This window comes from Pterocles gutturalis, unplaced genomic scaffold (genome assembly GCF_000699245.1).
Source record: "Pterocles gutturalis isolate BGI_N339 unplaced genomic scaffold, ASM69924v1 scaffold6205, whole genome shotgun sequence".
Classification (NCBI taxonomy): Eukaryota; Metazoa; Chordata; class Aves; order Pterocliformes; family Pteroclidae; genus Pterocles; species Pterocles gutturalis.
Genome location: NW_010145953.1, coordinates 83,691 through 102,530, shown reverse-complemented (window position 1 = coordinate 102,530; position 18,840 = coordinate 83,691). Strand labels below are relative to the sequence as shown.

At 43.1% G+C, this 18,840-nt stretch overlaps 1 protein-coding gene across 1 annotated transcript in view; it reads left to right on the top strand.

The window, feature by feature from the left end:
• PKHD1 (polycystic kidney and hepatic disease 1 (autosomal recessive)) overlaps nucleotides 1–18,840 on the top strand; it is a gene marked incomplete at its 3' end in the record, with an annotated part of 111,663 nt that overhangs the window by 11,882 nt on the left and 80,941 nt on the right. Inside the window, exons 10-25 of the mRNA XM_010085546.1 lie at nucleotides 542–612; nucleotides 2,371–2,472; nucleotides 2,777–2,872; nucleotides 3,645–3,780; nucleotides 4,644–4,758; nucleotides 5,627–5,902; nucleotides 6,965–7,054; nucleotides 7,792–7,885; nucleotides 9,446–9,588; nucleotides 10,857–10,987; nucleotides 11,853–12,037; nucleotides 12,411–12,549; nucleotides 14,433–14,587; nucleotides 16,085–16,269; nucleotides 17,256–17,378; nucleotides 18,622–18,727. Coding sequence (XP_010083848.1) covers nucleotides 542–612; nucleotides 2,371–2,472; nucleotides 2,777–2,872; nucleotides 3,645–3,780; nucleotides 4,644–4,758; nucleotides 5,627–5,902; nucleotides 6,965–7,054; nucleotides 7,792–7,885; nucleotides 9,446–9,588; nucleotides 10,857–10,987; nucleotides 11,853–12,037; nucleotides 12,411–12,549; nucleotides 14,433–14,587; nucleotides 16,085–16,269; nucleotides 17,256–17,378; nucleotides 18,622–18,727 — 2,147 coding nt within the window. The remainder of the gene's footprint in view (nucleotides 1–541; nucleotides 613–2,370; nucleotides 2,473–2,776; nucleotides 2,873–3,644; nucleotides 3,781–4,643; nucleotides 4,759–5,626; nucleotides 5,903–6,964; nucleotides 7,055–7,791; nucleotides 7,886–9,445; nucleotides 9,589–10,856; nucleotides 10,988–11,852; nucleotides 12,038–12,410; nucleotides 12,550–14,432; nucleotides 14,588–16,084; nucleotides 16,270–17,255; nucleotides 17,379–18,621; nucleotides 18,728–18,840) is intronic.

Genomic DNA, 18,840 nt, shown 5'->3' with positions numbered 1-18,840 from the left:
TTTCTTTTTCTCTGGTTTTGCATGGGGACACAGCTGCATTTGAGTCCAGGATAAGCACATGACATTTTTATTGAATCTTGTGTTCCATTGCTTAGAAATGAGGTTTTGCTATCTCGAGAAGATGACCATCAGATTGGGAGTGAAAAGGGAGAATGTTCCTCCCCCAAAGCATCTCCACTTTAGGGCTTTAATACTTTAGCTTCAGTGTAAGTCATGCTAAGCCTAGCTAAATAAAATCCTTTCACCTCGCTTTGAACTCTTCATCCAAATGGGCAAGAATTTAACCATAAAAGGAGGTGAAAATGGGCTTTGACAGTCTCAAAACTACACTTTAAAATGGAGCAGTGCCTCTAATAAAGAGTTTCAGCCATGTAATGGAGTCTCTTAAGTCAATACTTTGATGTGCTAGTGAAAGGTGGTGTTTGTCCTTGTAGAAATGTTCCACTGTTCCTCCAGAGAGCGTGTGTCCAGCTCTGCCAGAAGAATGTCTAGTTTAACTTAAATGGCCAAGGATCTCTCAGGCATTTTCTCTCTCTTGCAGGTCAGCTGCAGACAAAGGTGCTTGGCTCATCAGTGCCAAACAGGAGCTTTTCTTGTATCAAACACATTCAGGTATTGCACTGATCCACCTCACCAGCTGCGCTGTCTTTTGGCAGTCCCAGTGTGGTCTAAGAAAGGACCTCTCACTGTTGCTCTTCCCAAAGATGTAACCTTGTGTCCTCATTTTGAGTGTGCCACTCCCCTGCTATAGGCTTGACTACATAAAAAGCTACACATCAAAAATCCCCTTAAATCACATTGTACTTGGCTAGGTTGAGATTTTAGAAATATAGACCTTAGGATGAGACAGATCCCACATCAGCTACAAGGAGGAGATGTTGAGCCACTCCAAGAACTGAGTTCTGGATAGATGGTGAATGGCAGGTTCCTTCATCACTAGTTTTTAAATAATCGTAGAGTCCTAGAATGGTTTGGGTTGGAAGGGACCTTCAAGATCAAGTTCCACCCCCCTGCCACGGGCAGGGACACCTCCCACCAGCCCAGGTTACTCAAAGCCTCAGATAAGGTACATTAAGAATAATAACCTCCACTTGACATCTCCAGCTATATTATAGATAGAAGACAATGAAATCCTGAGCGCCTGCTCAAGTTTATGGTCGTGGGTAAACAGTGGTGAAAATTCAACAAGGCTGCATGCCCAACAGCTAAGTAGAGGTAGGGCATCAGGGACTGCAGAGCACTGGGCAGCCTTTGACTTTAATCAGAGGTTGCATAAAGCTCAAAGACCACTTGGTTCACCTGCACAGGTCCCTGGCAAGGTCCCATCAATTTTTTGCCATTAAATTTTTTGAAATTAATGTGGTGAATGCACTGGTTCCTTATGGGGTATATCTGAGAGGCCTGGTTCAAGAGATAACAAAAGCATTATTTTTTTTAATATTTTTTTTAAACATAGCCAATACATTTCTGCATTATGTATAATGTTTATAGCATATAGCTTGTTTCACCTATGAATTAAATCACTTTGTAAAGGAGGGTAATTTTATGTCAAATTTTATTTGTAAATTGAGACACAGTGAAATGAAATAACCTTGAATGGAGCTGGCTATTGGCAGAGCACCAGCAGAAACAAGATCTGCCAGATCTATTCAGTTGACAGTAGTCAATATTGTAAAAATAAAGTTTAAATGTTAGATAAATTAAGAAAACTCAGGTATGGACAAACTTTCCTCATCTTTTTATTAGTCATTTTTTTTCAGAACTATACAAGTACAGTTGGGTGGTTGAACTAGGATATCTGAGTGCGAAGTGAGCAAATGTCATCAAAGAGAAAAATAGGTTTCCAGTGTGGAAGGGCATGACTATAACAGAGATAAAATCCTGAAAGCTTTTCCTGGTCATTATGTGGACACTCAGATGTTCAGCTTTCTCCATTTGTCCCTGAAGCCTAAAGGACAATTGGAAAGCGTGGTAACATCTAAACATACAGGCTAAATTGAGAAGTGAGTCAGGCAAGGTCAAAAGGATTAAAACAGTTTTAATTCCACCTTTTTTTTGCAGAGCTCCTCAGTAGCATGAAATATACCGGTTTGCAATCGGAGCATGACAGATGCAGCCACTGCTAAGTAACAGCACAAGCATCACAGCATTTCTCCTGCTGTGTGGCCAAGTTATCCGTGTTGTTCATTCCTGGGGTAATCCCCATGGCTGCCAAAAACCCCATAAAGGATCAGCGAGATGCCTGATTCATTCCCAGGACCCTGCTCCGGCTGGAAACAGTTGAAGTGGGCTGTTGGCTCTGACAGAAATAGGACTGGGATTAACCTTTCCAATGCTTGTTTTCAGATTCCCCTTTTCCTTCCTCTGTAGAAATAGCCTCTGTGTTCCCAGCTGGCGGGAGTCTCGGAGGAGGCACCCATCTCACTGTCACAGGGAATTTCTTTGAGGAGCCAGTGCAGGTCACTGTTGCAGGTAAGAAGAGAAATGTGTTAAATGTGTCTTGGATTTCATTTTTTTTTTTTAATACAGGGGTCATGGCCCTGACCACAAAACCCAACTGGTGCTGATGGACACCAAGTCTGGACTTGTAGGACTCATCATCAGGAAGGTCCAGTTATTCTGACTGTGTGCATGAACCGTTTTGCTTGCTTGAACATACAAACCCAGGATTTTAGCAAAATGTTGACCCCTTTTAGAAACAGGATGGGTTCATGCTGCAGCTCAGCTGTGTTTCCAAGTCTCACACAGCACGTATTTCTCCTTTTCATGCTGCCAGGTGTCCCCTGTAGAGTCAAGCTTGTCTCTCCCCAGCAAATCAGATGTACCACGGAGCCTGTGGGCAAGGGCAGGAGGCTCGGTGCCCCCCAGCCAGGTACAGTATTCAAGTAACTGATGGTCTAAACAAGAAAACACACATGGAAATGGAGGGTGGAAAACATTTGGTGATGAGGGGTGGTGAGACACTGGCATAGGTTGCCTGGAGAGGTAGTAGATGCCCCATCCCTGGAGGGGTTCAAGGCCAGGCTGGATGAGGTTTTGAGCAACCTGGGCTGGTGGGAGGTGTCCCTGCCCATGGCAGGGGGGTGGACTAGATGACCTTTAAAGGTCCCTTCCAGCCCAAACCATTCTGTGATTCTACAGCAAGGAAAGGCAAGGTGGAGAACACAGCCTACCACTTGCAGATGGCCAACGGTGGGAGCAAGGTCAGCCTGGTGTGTAGGGCTGTATGGATAATATTTAGAGGAAGGATAGATGAACTAGAGCTACTGCAGAGGCTTCTGGGGACATCACTTGGGTGGAGCATTGCAGCAGGAAAGGATTGTGCATAAAATGAAGCTTAGCTCATTTTGAGTGTGGGTCATCTCAGTGCCTTTTCCTGCAAGACAAGAGCAGGCATGTGAGGTTGGTTGGGTGCTCTGGTCTGTGCAGATTTTTGCTCTTTCTGGTGGAGGATTTCAAGGCAGAACAAATTCCTTAAAGCGAGATCTGTGTTCTGCCTTGGATTTCAAAAAAGACCCACAAGCCAATCCAGTTTATTATTAAAATTTTCTTTTCTGGATTGCTGCCTTACACCACTGATTCTAGCATGTGCTCCGGGATTTTTGTTGGCTGCTACTGAGAATGCTTTTATTTTCACTTTCTAGGAAACAGAGGGCTTCTGTTTGAAGTTTGGGATGATGCCTCTGATCTGACAGAAGCAGGTCCTGGATATAGATGGCAATTTGTACCTAATGCCAGTTCCCCAGTAAGATTTCTGTCTGGGGCAAAGAAGTCCTTCAGGTACTCAGTGATCTTAAAAATAGATGAAGCCACGACAGTCACCTTCAGCACTGCAAGGTGTAGCAATAACACCTGACAGCTCTTCATAGCAGAGCCTTACTGCAGAGCTCCTGTAAATCAAAGCAAACCCTCTGCTCCGAGGTCCTTTTGAAGCTCAAAATATGCAGTGAAGTGTTTTATTTTTCCTCCTTTTGCTTTCACTCAGTATTTCTGCTCTACCTGGCCTAGATGTGCTGAAATACCCCAAAAGAAATTGCTGCGGAGGTAGGAGGAGCTCAGAGGCTCCCTCGGGCTGGATCTCTGGCCAGCTGTGTAGGGTCAGATCCTCAGCTGATGTTGGCAGCTGCAGCGCAGGTGGAGTTAATGGAAGTAAACTGATTTGCCCCAAGCTGTGGAAGTACCTGAACTGTCTGGGTGCCCGTTGCCTATTCAGATACATCGCTGAAAAGCTGTGCAGTACTCATGAATGTTTTCATTTTTCTATCCCTTCTCTTTTTCTCAGTTGATCTTGTGTGTGGTTTTGAGCCTTTTCGTTCCTATTCAGGGTTAGGACTTTGCTTGAGAAGAAATGCACAAAAAGATGACCCACAACACAACCGTACTTATTTTCGTGGAGCTGTTTTTGTGCTCTTTTTTTTTTTTTTTTTTTCTTTTTGAAACCTTCTGTAAAGCATAAAAACTTTTAACATGAAAATGGGTCATTTTGAGGTTCCTTCAGTTTTAAAATCTCGGAGTTTGTTTGGTTGCAGCCTGGTCTCATAGTCTTTCCTTGTTACTCAGTGTACATGCGAAGGTGTTGTGTGGGGCTGGGGGATTTTTGAAGTATCTTTTTTGTATATTATGGATGTTCTGCTTTTGCTTAGCTCTAGGCTTCGTGGATTTTTTGTGGCTCCTCAGACCAACAATTACACCTTCTGGATTCAGGCAGATGGGCAGGCATCTCTCTACTTAAGCTTGTCCCAAGATCCAGAATATAAGGTATTACTCTTGGCGCAGAAAAAATGAGATCAGCAGAGGAAATAGTTTTAATTAAGGTCATAACAAGTGGGAATTTCCCCTGTGTGAATTGTCTTAATAGCCCTTATTATGAATCTGTTGCAGAGTGAAATCTGTATTATTATATTTCATGTTTTACATTGGTACTATCAGCCGCTCAGCTCGGGCAAAACTCACTCTTGCAACTGGAGTCTTTGAATGTCTTTTCCAGAAGACCTTTTTGTTAGTTCACCACAACACCATCATTAACAATCCATTCAAGTGGACCTGGAGGCTTGCTGTCTGATTTCCTCAGTGTACCTCCTTTTTTGCCTGTTGAAATTTTGCCCTCTGAAAACATTGGTCCTTCCGTTTGTAAGGGTGAGAGGATGCTATGAAAGATGGTGATCTGTTTCTCAAAGTTATTCTCAAGCCTAGTAATTCAATAGGGCTAAAAAACCCCATAAATTACTTCTCATCTATTTAAAACAAAAAGTAGTATTGCTGGCCTTACTAATGGTAACTCAGTAATGGTAACCTACATTTCAGAAGGATGTGGGCATAGTTCTTTTCTATTTGGAGGCCATGAGATGCAGAACTGAAGTCATCCATGAAAAACTGCATGGGGAACTGCTATAGGTCTAGGGTCAGCCATAAGAATTTTCTTCTTTGTGGTATTAAGCCCTAAAACAAAGCTCTTTGATATTATGGCTTTTTCCTGTATAGTAGGAAGGAATGTGTCAACCATCAACTCACTGCTGTCAGCTATAAGCACAAGTCTGTATTTTTAGATCTGTGGTATTGGGCATAGTGTCTTTTGGGACTGGATAAACCTCTCCGTAACCAATTGATTTGGTTGATCTGGACACAGGTGAGAATAGCTTCTCTCCCTGCTGGTAATTCAGAGTGGTCTGAGAACTGGGTGAAGAGCTGGAGTGAACACTGGCAGCCAAAATCCCAGAAATTTGAGCTAACTGCTGGCTCGAGGTACTACCTGGAAGCACTGCATCATGGAAAAGCACCCAGCAATGGGATGAGAGTTGGAGTCCAGATACATAACACGTGGCTGAATCCCCAAGTGGTAAACAACTACTACATCGAGAGACACGAAATCTGGGCTCGTGCCTTGCAACTTCCAGAAGTGCAGGTCAGTGCTGTGTGCATGGCACTGGGAGCTGGACTAGCCCTGTGTTGTAGTCTTACACAACGCAGTCACTCACTCACCCGCCCCCTTACCTCTTCCCAGGGATGGGGGAGAGAATTAAAGGGGTGAAAGGAAAAGACTCGTGGGTTGACATAAGAAAAATTTAATAACTAAACTACAATAATATTGGAAATAATAATAATAATATATACAAATGAGTGATACACAGTGATGCTACTCACCACTCGATGACCAAAGCTCAGCCTGCTGCTGGCTAACAATCCTGGAGCAGGGAGTCTTGAAATCATAATCCTGGAACAGAGACAAGAACCTGAGTGTCTGAGAGACCAAGGTGACCCAGTGGGAGACAACTCGGCGCAAGAGAGAGCACTTCCGGACAGAGCCTCACCTATACACTGGCCATGCCGTGCATGGGATGGAACAGACCATTGGCCAGTCTGGGTCTCAATCCTAAACCTGAGGTCAAATCCTGGGCTGGTCACTGGGGCTGTGCTCCCTCCCAGCTCCTCCTGCCCCTGCAGACACGGGCACAGCAGAGAAGCTGGAAAGTCCTTGACTGTCCTGGCAGCAGCTCTGCCCATCAGTGTGTGATCAGCTTCTCCTCAGCACAAATCCACCAATTCTGCCCCCTTAGTGACACCACACTCAGAGTGTGTGTTATAACCCTCTATTGCAATTGGATGATAGAAACTTTCAGCTTGAAGTGCTCAGCAATGAAGGAGGTTTGTCCTGGTGGTTATATCTCAGAGCTGCTGACCAGGAGCTTTGGGGACCGCTTGCGGCTGTTGGCGTGTCTGCGCAGGTCATATGTTCCTTGTGCTCCTGGTAATCTAGGAATGGGAGCCCAGGGCATATGCCAGCAGAGACTATGGAGGACAAGAGCAGTTTAAGAGTAGCTGGAGGGATTTTTTGATTTACAGAGGCTTAAAAAGGCAAAATTCTGGCCATAAAATCCTTCTCAGTAGAAAACAGCAGGTTTAACTTTGGGTATCTCATGCAGTTTATGTCTGTTTTCACTAATTTATTTGCTTCTTTGCCTGCCAGATGTTGACTGTGTCTGGTACAGGGTATTTCAGTGTCTCCTGGAATAACATATCACGCAGAATGATCCCCACAAATGCTACAGCTCTGCAGGTAGGTGTCCTTAAACACAGGTATCCCGTCCTCTGCTGGGGTGCAATTGATGGAGCTCTGGTACTTGGCACCAGTTAAGCATTTGGCCCAGAAACTGAGATAAATTTTACATTATATAGGGGAGTTTTTTATTACTGGGAATTTTTTGGGTGGGCTAATTTCCAGGTATATTCTAAGCATGTCACAGTGTCTGGTCTTGGTCTATCATGTCTGCAGTGAAGTATGTGGCATCTTCAGGTACCAGACCCTTGGACCTTCTCTAAGACCAAATGTGTAGCATATGGCTCTTGCTTCAGGCAGGAGCTCTGATCTGGTTTCTTCAAAATCCCATAGTCTCTAAATGCAGTAGTTGGTCACTGTCACAACCACCCTGAGTGTCAGCTCCATGAGAGTCATTAGACATCTGGTCAACACAGCTGGTGGAGCCTGGAGAGGGGTGTGCAGATGCCCTGGCTGTGATGTAGCTCATGGAAGAAATCTGCACCTTTCTGAGGAGGCTGCTGGGTCCCTAAAGGATGCCTGACATCCCCTGAAGGGTATTAGACCTGGAAGTTTTTTCTGTGTTGAGCTGAATTTTATCTTCTACCATTTGGCTACCTGCTTGGCCAGAGCTGCATTGCCAGCCATCCCTAGCTGATAAAAAAGGCAGCGATGACTTGTGTGTTGAAGCTCTTTGCTAAAACAAGCCAGACACTTGTACTGTTACTGCTTTTCCCTTTCTTAACTTTTTTTTAAAGGTGCAAACAGCAATGGAGGAACTTCTTTCAATAGGATGTGAAACTGAGCCAACTTCTGCTAAAATCCTTTTCCGCAATGGCTTTGAGGAAGAAGGTAGTGATCTTCTGTGACAAATAAGCAGTGTTTACTCAGGCTGTGGAAATGGATGATTCTGACTCTGGATATCTTGGTTTAAGTGTTTTTTGATGACTGAAAGGGAAACAGTGCAAATATCTGCAGTACACCTGAGTGGTCAGGCAAGGTGTACAACATCAATTGCTTTTCTAAAAAAAAAAAAATTCATAATAGTTTTCTAACATAAAGGTATTGCACACATCAGAAAGTAACTCTATATATCTGACAACGCTAATAGTATACTAATCCTATGCCAAAAAAAAAGTAGATGATTGCCTAGAGACCTTATTGCATGTCCTCATATTTGGTATGGACAGAGAACATGTAATATGTATATTCGGTGACTAATTAACTTAATTGTGGAGGGGTGAAAACTTTGGGGAAAAAAAAAGGAAATAGCAATTGGACATGCTTAATCTAATGATGTAATCCAAAATCTGCAATTCTTTCAACAAAAAAGAGGAAGAACTTGAGCTAAAAGCCAATGATGGTTCAACAGTACAGTGGGAATAATTTGGTAGGTAACAAATAGAGCAAAGGAGAAGTTGAATTTTCATTGATGATTATAAAATGTAGAAAATATTAAAAGACAACAGAACAATAGTGAAATTGTGGTGGACGGGTGCCAGAAAAGTAAAAGAAAACAGCCACACACATTCAGACATATAGGGTCCATCCAGCCTAGTGTCCTCCCTTGGCAGAAACCAGAATGGATGCCTAGGGAAGAGTGAAAACTGGCTGGCTATGTATAATAACTCATCATTGGTTCTCTCCAAATGTGAAGTATTTTCAGCTCGATCACTTTCCTTAGTGTGATGTGTTTTTTTTTTTTTATTTAGTTACCTTCAAGTGGCTGTCCCTTCCCTCTACTTACATAGTCCCCCCTTGAACACAGTTAAACTGTTACATTCACAATTTTTTCCAGCGAAGATTTCAACACCTGCTGTGCAAAGAACCACAACTACCTCCTTTCAATATTGTGTGGTTTTTTTTTTTTTTTTTTTTTTTTTTTTTTCCAAACTCTGCTGTTAACTTCATTTGATGGCTTTATTTCTCCTACTGGAAGAAAAGTTGAATTGTCACTACTTACTGATGGAAAGAGGTCACTTATACGCTAGGAACAGAAGAAATTCCAGCAGGTTTTCAGCCGGATTATTGATAAACCAATGGAGCAAGCATCCCAAAGGGGATTCACTGTTGCTTTACACATCAATTTCCAGCTTTGACTGTTTTCTAGAAAGAAAGAGTGGATTTAGTAAAAATATTCTATCTGGCTAAAGACAGTGTTATTTGCCATGAGGTTTTACAGTCAGAACAGTAATCTAATGGTTCCCTCTGCCTTTCTGTGCCCTTAAACCAGGGAAAAATTGCCCTGAAAATGTTCACCACTTATCTAGGTAGGAAAATACTTAAGAGTAGGACTGTTTGACAAATTTTGGATACCTTATTCCTATATTTTTAGTTAATTTCTTGACCATATGGGTGTCTTCTGAATTATTCTCAAGCTTCTCATCCTCTCTTGTTTTTTATCTCTGTCAGATATGAAGGACTTTGTTACCACAGGACATGTTGTCAGTGGTACGGAGCCTTTCTGTGGGAGGTTCAGTGTTCATAGACCAAGCCAGCTGGTGAAAACTTCCCCGTCAACTCTACCAAGTTATGACCTTACTGAATACACACATGTAAGTGGCTGCTCTTGATGAGTAGGTTGCATTGGGGACTGAATAGTCAAAGCCCAATGGGAAACATAAGGTCTGCTTAGACCTCCCCCAAAACCACCAAGGATCATGTCTTTGGACTATGCTTGTGGACAGAGCAGAGTGTCTTTTATTGACTAGGTGGATAGTTTGAGATCCCTGAGATGTGGATATTGTTTAACACATCTGGCTGCTATCTGCTCCTGGGGAGGCAGCCCTTGCTGAGGGAAAGGAAAAGATGGAAGATGCAGGGATGACCACTTTCTGACAAAAGGAAAATAACTCCTTGTTTATCTGGGGGTTCACTCTCACTCACTTTGTGCTCATCAATTTTTTCCTGTGTGGGTGGTGAGGCAGTGGCCCAGGTTGCCCAGAGAAGCTGTGGATGCCCCATCCCCGGAGGGGTTCAAGGCCAGGCTGGATGAGGCTTTGAGCAACCTGGGCTGGTGGGAGGTGTCCCTGCCCATGGCAGGGGGTGGAACTGGATGATCTCTAAGGTCCCTTCCAACCCAAACCATTCTGTGGTCTTCTACATCTACTTTGAATAGGAATAAGGTATCATTTTGACTCTCTCACTCTTTGGCCACTTGGGGGAAGGCAAATAGTTGGTGGTTGAAAGGAAAGAGATGGGAGGGAAAGATTAATCCCCAAAGCCTCCTGTAGTCCTTCCAGACCCCTTCCAATTCCCCTTCACAGGCCTCTTCCAGTCCTATTTCCCCACCTGACACCCATCCCAGACCTTGTACCCTGCATATCTCACAAGCTTCTCAAGTCTCCTTTCCTCCCAGATACCTGGAGTCCCCTGAAAGCACTGTTGGTGCTTCACAGCTATGTTTCAGGCTATATTTCAGGCACATTTCAGGCTATACGGTGACACACAGGTCATCCGGATCCTAGTGCTCCATCTCTTCTAGGTGTTATTCAAGGCAATTTGACCTTAAGAGGCTTTATTGCTGACCTTGAACAACATGTTCCCTACTAATGTTAAACTGGGGCCGGATCCTAGTGCTCCATCTCTTCTAGGTATTATTCAAGGCAATTTGGCCTTAAGAGGCTTTATTGCTGACCTCGAACAACATGTTCCCCTACTAATGTTAAACTGGGATTGAAGCAGAGTATATCTTCTGCAGATGTTACTTATAGAATAACTGTATTTTGATTTGTGAACGATTTTTCCCCCTCTTCTGCAGATGTTACTTATAGAATAACTATATTTTGATTTGTGAATGATTTTTCCCCCTTTTTTTTTGCAGGTGTGTTTTGCACATAAAGGCCATATGAGCCATTCCTTTCATATTTTGGTGTCCTACACCAATATCTCCTTATGTTCAGTGAAGAGGAACCTCACCTGCCTATGGAATTTCAATGAAACTGACCCCAAAAGGTATCCAGACACTTATAGCTTCCAGAGATGACACTTGCCATAGTAAGAAGTTGTACTAGGTAAACTGGAAGAAGTTCTTATTTGTACAGGAACAGATGGTCAGTTGGGGTAAGCTGAGACATGCTCTGTCTCTGTAGAAGCATTCCAGTGATGTGGTTCCATTCTTTTTGAGGATTTACTGAGTAAATGTGCATGTTTCTTGCTAAATGCACTATCTCACCTTAGTCATCCACAGATGGAGAGTTTGTTCTGTGTCTGGTAAGCACACCAGAACATTTCTGAGGACATTAATTTCCCAGTTTCTTTGTCAGCAGTCAGTGGACTTTCTGCAGGGAGACAGAGATGAACTGATTATTTTTTCACAGGAGCCTCATGAGATCGTTGGTCCACAAAGTTTTGAAAATTGATGTAGTCTTTGATTTTTCTTTATTCACTTAGAATTCATGGGAAGAAAACATTTGGTGTTAGATGTAAAGCTTGGTTCAGGCAGACTTAAAAGTTAGGAATGAATGAAGAACTTCAGGAAGTGAAGCTGGCAGCTTGGGTATCCGCAAGGTTGTGTGACGGGGGTGTGTGCGTGCCTGGAAGGGGAAGAGGGGGTTGGAATTAAATTACTACATGGTGGAGAGATCAGGGAGCCTTGAGAAATCATCTGGTATTCCCAAGGGGCCTGAACTCTGGATTGATCCCTGTGGAGGTCACAGATTCTATCACAGTTTTCGACAAAAATAGAGCAGTGGTGGTCATTCCCACATCCCAATCTGGAGCGGAGGACACCTAAGTAGAGATCTAAAGCTTTGTTTCTCTCTATGGGGAACCCAACAGAGACACGTAGAGGGTGATGGCAAGCCTTGGTGTCTTCCAGCTGGACATTTACCTGCACTGACCTCTGGGAAGAGTGTGTGAATCGCTCCATGCTTCTCCAGGACCTCCCTGCTGGTTCCCCAGTGTTTGTGCATCGGATTGATCTGCTGAATCCTGACCTGCAAAAGAAAACATCTGGGTCATTTTACCTTGATGAAGTCATCATTGTAGACAGGGCTGTGACTGGTAAAGGAATCTGTTTTTTTATTTTCTGTTAATGTTATCAGCTTTCCAGGATGCTCCATTAAAATCTTTAATGATGGGGCTGGTTGAAACTTTTTCAAAGGAGAAGAGTATTTCACAACAGGCACAAAAATAACTTTTTTTCTTGAACTTATTTCTTTGTGACATCGATCAAGAACAAATTACCAAATATAAATGTTCTTGGTTTATTTGAAAATGTGTTTCTACAAATGTAACTCCTGAATGATCTTGCCCAGGCAAAACAACCCTCAAAAAACCCCAAGCAGATATGATTCCACCTATGAAATGAAAATAACCCAGGCATAGGGGCATCTGTTCTCCTTGCTCTAATAAATGCTTGTTCTCTTCCTTTCAGTTTCTCAGAGGGATCCCAAACCACCTTGGCTAGGTGGGAGGGTGGTTGAAGCCATATCTGTGGTGGGATCTTCTCCCAATTACAATGTGTCCTGGAAGGTGTCTGGCTGTGGGGCAAGTCTGCCCCTTCTCTCCCTAAGGTAGGGACAGGGAGTAGATCATCGCAATATCATGTAATATCTCTTGCAGTTGCCCCTGACATGTCTGGAAGTGGTTGTCATCAAGACCATATAGGATCTTGAATAAATATTGTAGACATCTTAGTAAAGGTATCTGGTTCTGGTACTGAAGTTCCATTGTATGAGTGGGATTTAGTCGCTGAACCAGAGGTGCTTAAGATGTTTCAGCTAGCCTGGGGTATTGTAAGATACGCATAGGCCACCAAGATAGGACCTAGAACTAGAAGGACATCTAAGCCCTTCCGGAACAGTAGATGGACATCACCAGACATGCTCCCAAACACCTTGCTCAGGTGTCTGCAGGAAACCTCCTTTTGGGAGGTGAAACTCAGTTTGCCATAACTTCATTTGGTTTCTTACCTCGTGGTCTCTCCTTCAAACAAAAGCAAAGCAAGGTGTCATTTGTTTTGAGTGCTCTAAGGCAGATAGGGTCTCCTTTAAGGAGTGGCTAAGAGCTGAGGAATGTTAGGTCTGGTTCCCAGAGAAGCGAAGTCCTTGCATTTCCTGGTGAAATTCAAGGCTTTGGTGAATTCATCAGTCACTTGAGACATCATCTGAGTCAGCACAAAGGAAAAGACTGAAGCAATCTAGTTTATACCTCAGTTCTCCCAACATGATAGCTGCTCAGCAGCAGCTCAGACTATTGTCCTGCAAAGCCCAAGTCTAAGAAGTCATTTGGTAACACAGTTAAACCCCAGTTCAGAGCTAGCTATTCTGTAGCAGTCAATTTAATTATTGCAGGGGAAATTTTTACTCCTTACTTCTTTGTGCGTTAACAAGACTGGCATTGGAATCCTACATACAGCTCTGACGAGCACATTTTTCAAAGGGATTTAGAAAAAACTGGGAAAAAATCCCCATGAGCATGATTATAGAGATGAAAATACTTAGGAGAGAGAGATTTAACAAGCTCAGCCTGTTTATCTTATATAAAGAGGATTAAGGGATGGGTTGATCACAGTACTTTTCACCACGAAAAAAAATTATAGTGCTTGGCACTGGTGGGCTTCTCCATCTCTGAGGAAGATGTAAGAGAAACCAAGGTGTGATGCTGAAGCTACAAAACTAAAATAACAAAAAAATAAAAAATGGATGGGCTCATCAATGTCTTCAAATACCTTCAAAACAAACGTGGCTCTTTCTCTAAACTGAGCACAAGCTGTGCTTTAATACAACTTGTCAGGGTCGGGACAAGAATGTTAGCTAAAATCTGATGTACCGGCTGTGGATCAGACGAGAAGGCTCAGTGGTCCCTTTGGTTTTGTATTCTAGAAATTTACTTTTAGCTGTTATCCAGACACTTGACCACACGGTGGCATCGTTGTACCACAGAGAATCTATTTTTCCTTTGAAAAAGGAGACTTGAGGTGGCAAGGGAGAAAAATATCGTAAGTTTTAGAAACTGAGCTTTGAGTAAACTCTAATACAAAATATTGCTGTAATTCAGAGGAGTTAAGATTTTCATTGAATCTAGGAGACTATAGGATGAAGCAGGAAAGCTTTTTTTGCCTTGGTGGTGTAGCTGTTGCCCAGACTGTATTTATTTGGTCCTTTAAAAACACCAGTACTGGCACAGACCTCGTGCTTGGTGCTAAATGAATAATTTCCTCTATCACAATTTTAAAAAAGTGTTTTTCTATAATTTTTTTTTGTTGTGTGCATTGCCTACATCATGCAGGTATAAATTGGGAGCATTCAATTTTATTTGAGCTCTGAATGCATTCTCCTGAGGTCCTTCAAGAGTGTTGTTCCCGTAGGTGTCCCTCTGCTGCTTGTGACATGGGGGTGTCACGAGTGGGGGTCTTGCCTGCTAACACCTTCTTGTGAACCCTCTCTGTCCCCAGAGGTGCTGTGCTTCGGGAGGGCTCTAAGGAGTACAGCTACCTCTATGTCTCCACGGAGGATGTGAGAGTCAGCCTCACCATTGAGAGACTGCAGAAGTCATCCCCGCCTCTTGGAGGGACCTTCTGCATCCACTTGGCCAATACAGTGATACCAGGTAAGAGAATATGCAAGTACAGCTCCTGGATTTCCTTTGTAGGAAGCCAAGCAAAAAAGAGACAATCTTGAACCTTAGAAATGCTCAAGGTATAGGCTGACAGGTTAAACCCGTTGCTATAGTTGATAGATCTTTTCATTTGATGTCCATCAAGGCAGGAGTTAAGGATTTTGGGCAGGGCAGTATTTCTGAATGTTAGGAGTGGGGTTGTTCCAAAATGCATAGGGCCACTGTGAAATACTTGCCTTAATGTTAAAGAACTTTGGGTCAGGCCCTTAATTGCGATTTTATTGAGGGTGGTGAGGCAGTGGCCCAGGTTGCCCAGAGAAGCTGTGGATGCCCCATCCCTGGAGGGGTTCAAGGCCAGGCTGGATGAGGCTTTGGGCAACCTGGGCTGGTGGGAGGTGTCCCTGCCCATGGCAGGGAGTTGGAACTCAGTGGTCTTGAAGGTCCCTTCCAACCCAAACCATTCTATGATTTTGCATACCAAGGTTTAATTATGCTGATGTTTCTCCATCATGTGTACTTTTGGTCTTCTTGTATAACAAGACCCTTGCAGATTACCCAGAAATTCATTCTCTTCTAGGATTACCAGGATTGGTAATTGGTTTGTAGATGCCACAAAAGCTTTTGTGCGTAGAATCATTTGGCTTGAATTAGTCACCCTTTAGATGTGTTAGGTTTTCTTGTGTTTGGTTTAAATAATCAAAGACGTTCAGAATGACAGTGAGCAGGTTAATCTGAGCAAGGCCAAAAATAAAGTTATTGACTGAGGAAATGGTGAATCAGTTATAAAGTCAAATAATTCAGTAGGGAAATGCAGCCTTGGAATATTTGTGAAATAACTCTTTCTTCTGCTTTGTTACTTAAGATTTGCCTACAATAGCTGAAGGATGTATCAATAGTGCCCTGCTTTGGACATCATCTTTTAAAAATGTGCTCTGTTCCTCTTGCCCTGTTCCCAGGTCCTGTGCTTTCCCCTCTTAAGAACTGGTTTAGAGGGATTTACTGTATCTGCCGCTTTGAATAGCTACGGGTATCTATGTCAAAAGAAATAAAATAGGGATCAATGTCAAAAGAAATAAAACATTATCTGTTTGGGATTGAACTCTACAAATTCTTGAGAGGCTCGCTCTCCCCCATATCCCTCTCATCTGGGAAGTTTCTAACCTTTCTGTTTTGAAGGAACATGACTTGCATGCTGACATTTCCTGTCTCCCAAAAAACATAGGTTGCGTGTAATGAAAAGTGTTACTTAGACAAAATTTCTGATGGTCCCCACTGGACAGAAGCTTCTAGGTTTTATTAGCTATTAAATACTGCAGGTCTTCTGGCATTTGGGATCCAGTAAATTTCCCTCTGCTGCTTTTTGGCAGTTACAGGTGTTTGAACCATAACAACTTTGCACTAATAACAAAATATTTTTATTTTCTAGGAGCAGGTAGATGTGCTCTCCTAGGGATGATGCTGTCCACTGCTTTCTAATGTCTTTTGCAGGTGTTTCAGTGCACATCTCCTCCCACCATCTCCGCAGGCTTTTGCAAGACAACGTAGATACCTCCACAGCCCCATACTTCAACACCAGCGACTTCATCGTGACCAAAGACTCACACTCTTGCTATGAAAAAATCTGGACACTGACATGGAAAACAAAAACTGGAGACTTGCCCAATGTTATCAGTGTACAGGAATTTATTTTACTAGCACCTGCTCTGAACCGCGTTCAATGTCTTTGGCCTTGTCTGGTTCATTCTCCCATTCCTATTATGAACAGCAGCTTAAGCAAATTCCGTATTAGATGATTAAAAACCCAGTTGCAGTTACAGGAGGAGAAATTACATCTTCAGAGTCTGTGCTTCAAAATGATGAGGCTAGAGTGGAATTTCTGTGCTTTGTTGCAGTTCTGAACAAGAAAGGGACTACTATACTGAAATGAAAGCTATTATAATCACGTTAATATTTCAGTTCAGTAACTGAATTTTGGTAGAGACTTGTGGCATCATTTATGGGCCAAAAAGGTCTTTTTCTGAGAATCATTCTGTGTGGGTTCAGACGTGGTGCTCATAAGTCTCAGATGAAGGTTTAGTTCCCACTCTCCCATCCCAAGATTTATCATGTTAAAATTTTCCTTCAGGTAGAAAGTTATTTTTTGAATAACCACTCAGAGCTGCATCTTTCCCCAGGACAAACGATTTCTTTTTATATCCAATTTCCAGAAGTATAAAATTATCTTTAATGAAGCAATGAGTTCCCATGCTCAAGACATTGGCCTGGATGGTGAAAACAGCTTGAGATGCCTACTCAGCTGTAGCACAGGTCCTTGCTTCACGCTAAGTCATGTCTTTGAGAAGCAGATGTGCAAAGTTCTTTCCATGCCCAATTCCAAATGGTATTACTGAGTATTAGAAGTCAATTTGAAAATCTGGTTCCTCACTCTCTCTGCCTCAGTTTCTTGTCTACAAGGTGAGGATGGGAACAGGGAGGTGTTGTGAAGTCTTGGGTAATGAAGATTTAGATCTGGAGATAAGTCATGGAAGAAGTCTGAGAAGAGGTTTCCAGGAGTTGTTTGCTGCATTGTAGACTCTGTATGAACTCTGGGGGAAAAGTTGTGATTTAAAATCACAGGACAGCAAAGGAGAATAAACTTAAACTCTTTGTGCTTTGCCAGGTCTCTGATGAAAACCTCACTGGTCTGAAGCCAACTGTTTCTAGTCGTGTGGTTTACGATGGAGGTGTGTTTATAGGGCCAATATTTGGGGACATGCTTGCTACCTTCAATAACAGAACACAGGTGAGATGTGCTCTCATGCTTCCTGTAGATTCATCTTGGCTGTGTAGATCCAGGAGTCTCACAGGTATTCAGGTACCTACTTCTGCCACTAAATCCTTTCCGAAATCTACTATTTTATACTTTGCCATAAATCGTTCAGATTCTGCTCTCTGGTTTGTGGAGCAGGACTTTCCTCCAAGAGCTATTTCAGGTGGGGAGAATGGTGGTTAAAGACAATTTATTTATTTCGAGGCTGTGGCCAAGGGCTGACATCATCTCTGGACTCCCGCCCTTGCTGGGTCTTATGGTTCTGGCCACCAAACTTGGGAATGATGCTTTTTATCTGCAGTGTTCCTGCTTGCAGTGGCTCAACCACCTGTGAGATCTCTGGCATCTGTGGTGCAGACATGCCCTCAAACAACCCAAATGAAACAAGAAGAGCAGCAGCAATCAGATTTCTTCTTCATTTTTGAAGCTTTATTCTGGCTTGCTGCTAGCGACAAGGGTAAAAATGTCCCTCTAATTATTGTGTCTTTATTCAAGCAGAATACTTTGCAACTCTGTGCTTGTGTTTCTCAGAGACAGCCTGCTTTTGCTTTCTGCAGGCACTGGTTTACCCTCCTAGCACACCTTAATAGCTGGGACAGAGATGAAGAAGGGCTCTCCTGTGCCCTAGGCTTTACCAGTTCACTCTTCTGAGATATCAAGATCTCAGAAGAGATATTTCACGATGTCTCTTGTTAGATAATCAAGGTCACAGCCCAGCTTTCTTGTTTCAGCATGAACAAGGGGGGAAAAAAAATAAAATTGAGGGCTGCACTCTGAAAGACACATTTTGGGATTCATCCTAATTAGTCTTACAGGGTGCTTTAAACATAATACAGCTTGTTCCCAAGGCGGTGCGGGAACAACTGGGGTATGGCAGGCAGGGTCTTCAATGGATGACTGGAAGAAGAGGAGCTGTGGGTCCCAGCAAGATGGGAGATAGGATCCTGCAGACACAGAGGAATGCTGGCGATACAGCTGCCAAAGCTGTGCTCTCCTTTGCCTATGACTGAGCCCTAGTAAGCCTTGCAGTTAAATTTGTAATGAGATTGCAGCAGGATAAACATCTGTCTTGTGGTGTTCTGTGCTGGCACAAAATGTTCTCGATAGCTCAGTGTGGCTACCAGCATGGCTCTGCAGGTCTACCAGGTGGATGTGGCTCTAGAAAACACCTCTGCTCCCTTCCTGGCTTTAAGGTAACCTTCTTCTCTGTCTCCAGGTGGTGGTGGTGGTGAATGACGTCCCTGCAAACTGTTCTGGTTCATGCTTTTTCCAGTTCAGCCAGGAACTGACACCCTTGGTCAGTGATGTGCAGTATTCATCAGGTAATGGGGGCTCGTGTCCGAACAAAATGGCAAAACCACCGTTCTGTGAAAAAGATCTGCCAGGTGCTGATGATTTTGTGTGTGTGCGCCTTCTTTTGAAAGTGTCTGATTTG